Source organism: Salvia hispanica, chromosome 1 (genome assembly GCF_023119035.1).
Source record: "Salvia hispanica cultivar TCC Black 2014 chromosome 1, UniMelb_Shisp_WGS_1.0, whole genome shotgun sequence".
Taxonomy (NCBI): Eukaryota; Viridiplantae; Streptophyta; class Magnoliopsida; order Lamiales; family Lamiaceae; genus Salvia; species Salvia hispanica.
This window is the reverse complement of record NC_062965.1, coordinates 23,364,564-23,373,675: the sequence shown is the minus strand read 5'-3', so window position 1 is coordinate 23,373,675 and position 9,112 is coordinate 23,364,564. Positions and strand designations below refer to the sequence as shown.

Here is a 9,112-nt window from a genome sequence, read left to right as displayed (position 1 = left end):
ATTGTCTTTAGAAAAACTTATCCCAACATCTTGTACCGACTTATACCATGCACAATTGAGAATCTATACTTATGAGTTAGGGCTTTGTCCCATCAAATGAAATGGTGAGCTTTTATCTACAATAAATTAGTTGACAAGATGATATGCATTTGCAATTTTAGATGTTAACAAATTTGATTCTATATCCTTCTTATCTTTCAAATAAAATATTTGAAGGTCCCATACCATCTACCATCGAAAATCTATCAAATCTCCGTTACATATGGCTCGGCTCCAACAAGTTAAATGGTGAGCTTTCACAATATCTAAAATATTTCTCCCCCTTATCCCCAAAATTTGATTTTCGGGATGGAGTATTAATGCAAAATTAGTATAAGCTATTAAGAGAAATTCTTTCAAAAGTCATGTTAGTGGATAGTGGAAACACATAGTTAATAACATCATGTGTGGTAAAAATATTCCAAAAAATAGAAAGTGAATTGATTTTGTGAAAACGAACCAAATGACAAAAAGGAGACTATTTATTTAGGAAGGAGCATGTCATTGCTAGAACAGTTTGTTATACTCCATCTGTCAGTCGATAAATATTTCATTTTTACTAGCTCGAGTTTTAAGAAATTGTTTGACTTTGTAAATAAAATTGGTAGAAAAAGTTAGTGGAATATGGGTCGTACTTTTATACTCCCTTCGTGCCACAATAAGAGTTACATTTTGCCATTTTGGTCTGTCCTACAATAAGAGTCGCATTTCATATTTACAATAAATGGTAAGTAGGACCCAAATTTCACTAACTCACTTCACTCACATTCTATTATAAAATCAATGTAAAAAAAGTGGACCTCGTATTCCACTAACTTTTCTAATCCACTATTCTTTACAATTCTTAAAATTCGTGCACACACCAAATGTGACTCCTATTGTGGGACGGATGAAGTATTTTATAATAAAATGTGAGTGAAGTGAGTTAATTGAATAAGAGGTTTACTAGCCTAACATAGTAAAAGTAAAATAGGAAATTATCAATTTTCACTATTTATATGTTACTGCAATGCATTATTTTATGACAACGATAGATGATATGTTGTTTTAATTTAATTCTATACATATCAATGTTGAAACTTAACGTGCACAAAATAATCTTGAAGGTTCGATACCATCCACCTTTGTGAATCAATCAAAGCTGTTGCAGTTAGAACTCAACTCCAACAACTTAAGTGGAGAGATTCCACCATCCGTTTGCAACTTGAGATTCCTAATGGTCCTCTTTTTATCATACAATAATTTGGAAGGATCATTTCCATATTGTCTTGGAAACTTAAGCGCTTCACTAGTAATTCTCCATTTGAATGCAAATAAACTTAGTGGCCCCATTCCATCTACATTCACAAAAGGTTGCAGTCTTCAGTCAATCAATCTAAATGGAAACAAATTGGAAGGAATACTACCCCACACCCTAGTCAACTGCAAAGACGTTCTGGGGATTGACATTGGTGATAATGAAATACGAGATGTGTTTCCCTTTTGGATGGAAACACTCCCTCAACTTCGCGTCCTCGTCCTGAGGTCAAATAAGTTCAATGGTGCAATGTCGTTGGTGGCTTCAAACTCAAACACAGAGCGGCCATTTCCAAAGTTGCAAGTATTGGATATATCACATAATGCATTTGTTGGCATTTTACCTGATAGATATATCAACAACTTTCAAGGTATGATAGATGCAAAAGAAAACCAGACTGATGATGAAACAAAAAGATATCTACCTTATTAAGAGTTGAAACTCACATTGAAAGGATTGGATCAGTTAATGAAGCGACTGCTAGATACCTTTACAACCCTCGACGTATCCTCCAACAGATTCTCAGGGGGCATTCCATCTTCTCTAGGGAATCTTAACTCCCTTAGATACTTGAATTTGTCTCACAATACCCTCAGTGGACATATACCGCCATCTCTAGGAAGTATGAGTTTGCTCGAGTCTTTGGACTTGTCTTCAAACAAAATGGATGGAAAAATTCCAGGTGAATTGGCAAAGTTGACATTTCTTGCAAAGTTAAACCTTTCAATAAATAGCCTTGAGGGCCAAATACCACAAGTTGGCCAACTTTCCACATTTGATAATGAGTCATATGTGGGAAATGCAGGCTTGTGTGGATTACCATTGACGAGAAAATGTGAGGGGAGTGATGGAAAACCATCACCGCCTCACGTGGAAGTGGAATCGGATAGGGAGATCGAGTGGGGTTATGTGTTTGTTGCTGCTGCATATGTTTTTGGCATAGGAATCTTTTCGTGGTTGCTTTTATTATGCCCAAGTTTCAGGTATAAATACTTTGAGAAAGTTGATGATGTTTTTGAGAAGATATTTGAGTGTTTCCAGCGCCCTAAAAAAAGAGATAGAGGAAGAAGAGTTGTGAGGAATCAGGCTAGAAGACAGCAGTGAGGACAAGGCTATATTCTTTTAGTTATCCAATATATTAATGTTTCGTGTATCAGTGATATGTCAATTCATATTTAACGAGTAAGTATACCTCAACTATTATTTTCAGATTCCAAATGTCTCAGAGTTTAAATTCACAGTGATGCGGCCTATAAAATCTCACCTAATGTACATGTGTTTTGGAGTAGGTATGTAAAACTCAATGAAAAATAACTTGTAAAGTGAAGTAAGATCAGTTATTTTTGTTTCTTTAACGAGATGGATTTCATTTTCTACTATTTTTTTCTGTATCATTAGATTCTTCGATCAGCTCCTACCTCTCTGCTTCAATTGTTCCAGAAGCTTTGTGATTTCAGTTAATTTTGAGGAAGCGCTGAATTGCGAATAAACCCTAATTTCTCACTTAGCTCAATTATGGCTTTTGAGCATGGGAATGTGATAGGATAAATGTCTGTCGCGGGCGAGTGACCGTCGAGCACGACGGTTTCTCTCTTTGGAGAAAAGAATGAACAAATATTGATATTCTTATTGATTAATGTTATGGAATACTCCACACATATTTATAATATATGTGGATACAAGAATATCCTAAAACAAATCTAATAATATCTAATCAAATATGAGAAATATAAGGTAAATCAAAACTAACTAATTGATAAAGGTATGCTCGTTTCAGAATGGGACCTTGAAGTGTTTTGATTAGTGTTTTATGTGTTAATTTACTAATATGTGTGATATTTGTGTGCTAATTTTGATAATTTATGCTCTTGGAGTTCGTGGGTGTTAGTGGCTAGTGATGTGTTTGATTACTTCCCAGTTGACTTACATATAAAATACTTACTCCCTCCGTTTAAAAAAAAAATAAACTCATTTTGTCATTTTGGAACGTCCACAAAAAATAGTCTCATTTCTAAAAATAGAAAGTTTATCTCTCATACTTTTCCCACTTTTTCTTCCATCTCTCATACTTTACTCACTTTTTCTCCCTATCTCTCTTACTTTACCTATTTTTTCTCTTCCTCTCTCTTACTTTACCAATTCTACACTAAAACCCGTGTCATACACAAAGCGATCTATTTTTTTTGGACGGAGGGAGTATTATTTTAGATTTAAATATAAATCACTTCTTCTTGGAATTGAAATTGCAACCTTAAAATTGCCAGTATTTTACTTCTTAGCACATTATTACAATTAGCACTATGAAAAATTTACACTTTGAAATTGACTTGACTTTGAAAAATTGTAATTGGAGAAGCTTTCAGTCATATTTATTGGAATATATTATTTTGATTTTGAATAAAAGGGAATCTCTCACTTCAATTAGCATTTAGCAGTCGGCATTTGCAATTAGAATTAGAATTGGTTAATTTTGTTCCCTTTTCTCTTAGTTTTTCCATATATTTGTTATCATAAGGCTATGGGAGCTTGTGCGTCTTCTCTTTTTCACGAGGGAGAATGAAGTAAGAGAGAAAAGGATGGTAAAATATGTCGGAGAATAAATTTAAGTGTATGTCAGAAAAATAAAATGACTTCACTATCTTTGGATAGCCCTGAAAAATACGACTAAACTATCTTGGTCCAGAAGGAGTATTTCCTTTGCAAGTGCAAGCTGACCAATTTTCCACTTCCCTACCCCATCAAAGACCAAGCTTCCTCATTTTCTAGTGGGGAAACAAAAATTTGGTAATTTTAAACTTGCAGTTGGGTTGACTTGGAAAAGATTATTTTAAATTTAAATATAAATCACTTCTTCTTGGATTTGAAATTGCAACATTAAAATTGCCAGTATTTTTCTTCTTAGCACATTATTACAATTAGCACTGCGAAAATTTTACACTTTGAAATTGACTTAGACTTTGAAAAAATGTAACTGGAGAAGCTTTCAGTCATATTTATTGGAATATACTATTATTTTGATTTTGAATAAAAGGGCATCTCCTAGGCTGCTTCTTGATCGCACACATCACTACAATTTCAATATGGAGAGAGTTAATTCCCCATTTTTCATACTTTCCCTACTCCTATTGTATTCTTGTCTTAGCTTTGCTACTACTCATCAAATCAATACCGATGATGAGTCTGCACTTCTTGCCTTTAAATCCCTCATCACTTCTGATCCTCACAAGATTTTGAAAAACAATTGGACCGCCGGAACCTCTATTTGTACATGGAAAGGAGTTACTTGTGATTCATCTAATAGTAGAGTGACTCGTTTACATCTCAACTATAAGAGACTCAAAGGTGCATCACACCAGAAATTGGAAATATTTCTTTTCTAGTTTCGCTAGATTTGAGCGAGAACTATTTCCATGGTACCGTACCAAAGGATATTTGCAGATATAACAACCTTCCAAGACTCGAAGAACTTCAGCTGTCCCGGAACAACTTGGAAGGAGAAATACCGGTGAGTTTGGTTGAATGTCCACAACTTGAGATTCTTGACTTGTCAACCAACAACTTTAGTGGACATGCCTACACAAATTGGGAACATCACACCCCTTAAGACACTAGACCTTGCTGATAACAATCTAAGAGGTATGATCTTATATCTATATTGAAAATATAACTAATTTTCAGCTTAATCTTGATTATCAATTCTAATAGACCATGTCCTCGTTGTTGAAAAAGTAATAAGTAAATTGCTTCACTTATCAAATCCATATGCACATTATCCATTTCCAAATGCATGGTGTTTTCTATATAATCATGTTGTTTACTTGACTGATAATTTTATTCATTTTAGGTACTATTCCCAAAGAAATTGGCTTTCTTAAGAAGTTGAAGGAGATGGATTTGTCTTATAACAAACTTAGCGAATCAATCCCAAGAGAAGTGTGGAATATGACAAAGCTCATTCAATTATGGCTTTCAGATAATTTTCTAAGTGGTATGATTTATTATTCAGCTATAGCCACCAGTTTAGTAACATCATCGCCTCATAACCTAATACATCTAATAAATATGTTTGTTTGTAACTCATATGTATCACAATAAATATTTTCTCTAGCACTCTCTTGCTCATACACACAAATGATTAGATAGTAATGTTATTAATAAAATTATTCTTTGTACTACTAACTAATTTTAAATATATTGTCCTATAAAATACTAACTTTAGGTAAACATTTTGATTTGTAGGAGTTATTCAACAAGAGATTGGTCATCTTGCTAATTTACAACGGTTGGACATGAGTGCGAACGAATTGTCAGGGTCTTTGCCGTCAGCCCGTTTTCAACATATCTTCTTTGCATACCATTGACCTATCAAGTAACACACTTTGTGGTGCATTTCATTCGGAAATTCAGTACATGAAAGCACTGACACACTTAAGGCTTGGGAACAATGCTTTAATAGGCATGATTTCTAACTCTTGTATAATCTTAATTTAAGCATATTCTTGCAATCTCTTTTCTGTCTAAATAGTTTATGTTAGAGCACAAACATTAAAAAGTTCAATATGAGTTATTCCATAATGCAAATAATCAATAGATTCATATAAAATAAAATATATGCTCTTTATTGGATAAGTTCTATGTGAATTTTTAGAAATAAATATGATTGATTAATTTGTATCTTTCTGCATCTAAAATTGTCATTAGAATAACTTTTTCCATCAACCATTGAGAATAATCTATACTTAGCGGTCGTTCTCTGCATTATAGCATTAATTTGCAACTTGCACATATCATTAAATGATCTCTTATTCTCTCCTAAATGTTAAACATTATGTATACATTTCAATACCAATAATCCAAATTGTAGACATGCATATATGAGTAATATAGTCAATGTTGGTAAAATGCTACGCATGCACTTTTGGATGTAGAGAAATTTGATTTATATCCTTATTTATCTATCAAATAAATTGTTTGAAGGTCAAATACCATCCATCATTGGGAATCTTATAAATCTGGAGTACGTAGGTCTCTCTTCCAACAAATTAAATGGTGAGCTCTCATCCTCCATCTGCAACTTGACATATCTTAAATAATCTTATTCTATTCTTTGAGTTACTCATATGCAAGATGTCATAATAATAAGTAGTGACATTTTAATTAAATTTCACCAACACCTAAAATTTTATGTCATTTCTAGAACATATTGATATAGTGATTTCCTACATGCGAGCTAGGCAGATTGGACCCAAATATCCATTCATCGGGATACGATAGTGACAAAAATGCTTTCTCGTATTGCATTTGTGGGCTCTTTACTGTCAAATGTGAATATCTAAAACAAATAACATACATATGAAATTCCATGCATGTGCATTTTTTTGATATAAAGATATTTGATTTATATTGCAAATAAATTGTTTGAAGGTCCAATACCATCCGCCATTGGAAATCTTTCAAATCTGCATCACTTATCGCTCTCTTCCAACAACTTGAATGGTGAGCTCCCATTCTCCATCTGTAACTTGACATCCATTGAATAATTTTGTTGGGCATTTTATAAATATCATAATATGCAAGCTAGGCAGATTAGTGATATTTTTTCCAACACCTTATATCTAAAGCGGATAACAAACATTGTTAGGATGAGTAAAATGGCATGCATGCGTATTTTTCGATTTGATTCTTATCCTTCGTTTATCTTTCAAATATACTTGTTTTAAGGTCCAATACCATCCACAATCGGAAATCTTTCAAAGCTGGAGTTCTTATATCTCTCTTCCAACAATTTAAATGGTGAACTCCCATCCTCCATCTGCATGTCAGCCATTCGTATTCTTCTTCTCTCAAATAATACTTTGGAAGGAAGACTGCTACACTGCATCGGATCTTTGACTGTCTTTCATCTCAACAAAAATCAATTTAGCGGCCTCATTCCATCTACATTTTTTAAGGATTGTAATCTTATGTCCATTAATTTAGGTGATAACAAATTCCACGGACGATTACCTAAATCCTTAACCAACTGTCAAAGTCTAAAGGGTCTCGACATTGGAAATAATAGAATAAAGGACGAATTTCCATTCTGGATGGAACGCTTACGTGAGCTTCGAGTGTAGTGTTGAGGTCTAACAAGTTTGGTGGTAACATGTCGCTTCCTTCTCGAACCAAGTTTCCATTTCCTAGGTTGCAAGTATTAGATGTATCCCATAATGAATTTATGGGCTCTCTACCTCAAAGCTATTTTCAACAATTTCAGAGCAATGATTGAGCCAGTAGAAATTGAATATGATGAGTTTCAAAGTGACTTGGAGATGAGGCTCATCTTGAAAGGTCAAGATCGGTTAATTGATAGACTATTGGACACCTTCACAACACTTGACTTATCCTCCAATAGATTTACTGGAACTATTCCACCTTCCATAGGAAATCTCAAGATTCTTAGATACTTGAATTTGTCCCACAATACCCTTACAGGACATATTCCTTCATCTCTTAGAAATATGAGTGAACTCGAATCGTTGGACTTGTCTACAAACAAATTGGATGGAGAAATTCCGAATGATTTGACAAGGTTGACGTTTCTTGCGAAATTAAACCTTTCAACGAACAATCTTGTTGGGCAAATACCGCAGTCTAATCAGTTTTCCACATTTGAGAATGATTCATATATGGGAAACTTGGGATTGTATGGAGTTCCGTTGACGAGAAAATGCAAAGAGGATGATGGGAAATCAATACAGCCTGCTGAAGAAGAAGATGATGAAAATGGATTTATAGACGGATTTGGGTGGCGATGTGTTGTGATGGGATATGGAAGTGGATTTGTAGTTGGGATTGGAATTGGTTACATGATTATAAGAAGTGGAAGGCCAAGATGGTTGGTGGAATTCTTTTTCGGGGTTGGATAGCAATATAAGACGAAGAAGAGACGCAACCGAGCTACACGAATCCGCAGGGGAACTTGATTCAAAGCCAAAGGAGAATTGTGTGATTTTCTTGTGTTTGATTTAGAACTACTGCTTGTGTTTGAGTTGTGTTTTCTATTTCTTTTTACCTTTTAAATTGCTACTTCTCGGTTTGCTTACTATCTTTAATAAATTTTGTGAAGTATTGCTAAATTGTGTTCTGTATTTTGAAAAAAATAATCTAGCCTATCTGTTATTAATTGTACATCATAACTAATAAAATAGTGTCGAGGCTGAGATTAGAACTCAATCAAGCAGTAGAGCAATGCACAATGTGCACTATAAAATAACACAAGCGAACAGTTTACACCAACAGATGTTCTTCATAGTTGAGTCATTTCCTTATATGGTAACTTTTTCCTCTCCCTTACTTTATCTTCTCTTACTTTATTCTCTCTATTTTATTCACTTTATACTTTATTCTCTCTACCTTTTCATCTCTCTTACTTTTTTATCTATTTATTTAACACACCCAACATTCATTTCTAAAACTCTGTGCCGAAAAGTTCCGCCTCAACTATGAAGAAACGGAGGGAGTATTTACTTAGGAACGACAGTAAATAAATAATCTGCAAAAGGAAAATCGATAAAGAAACAAAAAAGCGTCAATACTGTCTCGGGGAAATTACCCCATACATACAAAAAGTTTCCTCAATGTTTCAATTTAGTACAAAAAATTATAACTTAACATAAATCATACAAAATGTTTCATAAGTGTTTCAAGTTAATCCATTCTTTTTAATTCTTTTAACACCGTTAGTTTTTTCTCATTTATCAGCCTACTGCATTCTCTATATACTCGTTGCTCTCT

The 9,112-nt window shown here is 33.8% G+C and overlaps 2 protein-coding genes and 1 long non-coding RNA gene across 3 annotated transcripts; all 3 read left to right on the top strand.

The window, feature by feature from the left end:
• The first annotated feature begins 239 nt into the window (after positions 1-239).
• LOC125200863 lies at positions 240-1,370 on the top strand. Its single transcript, XR_007172793.1, has 2 exons — positions 240-288; positions 1,146-1,370. It is a non-coding gene; the product is annotated as an uncharacterized LOC125200863 (long non-coding RNA).
• Positions 1,371-1,585: 215 nt separating this feature from the next.
• Positions 1,586-2,440, top strand: LOC125191024 (receptor-like protein 49). The gene is made up of 2 exons (XM_048088484.1): positions 1,586-1,706; positions 1,791-2,440. Exons 1-2 carry the CDS (start codon positions 1,586-1,588, stop codon positions 2,438-2,440), a joined length of 771 nt encoding a protein of 256 aa, XP_047944441.1.
• Positions 2,441-7,545: 5,105 nt separating this feature from the next.
• On the top strand, positions 7,546-8,244 carry LOC125191015 (receptor-like protein 9DC3). Its single transcript, XM_048088473.1, has one exon. It carries the CDS (start codon positions 7,546-7,548, stop codon positions 8,242-8,244), a length of 699 nt encoding a protein of 232 aa, XP_047944430.1.
• Positions 8,245-9,112: the final 868 nt, after the last annotated feature.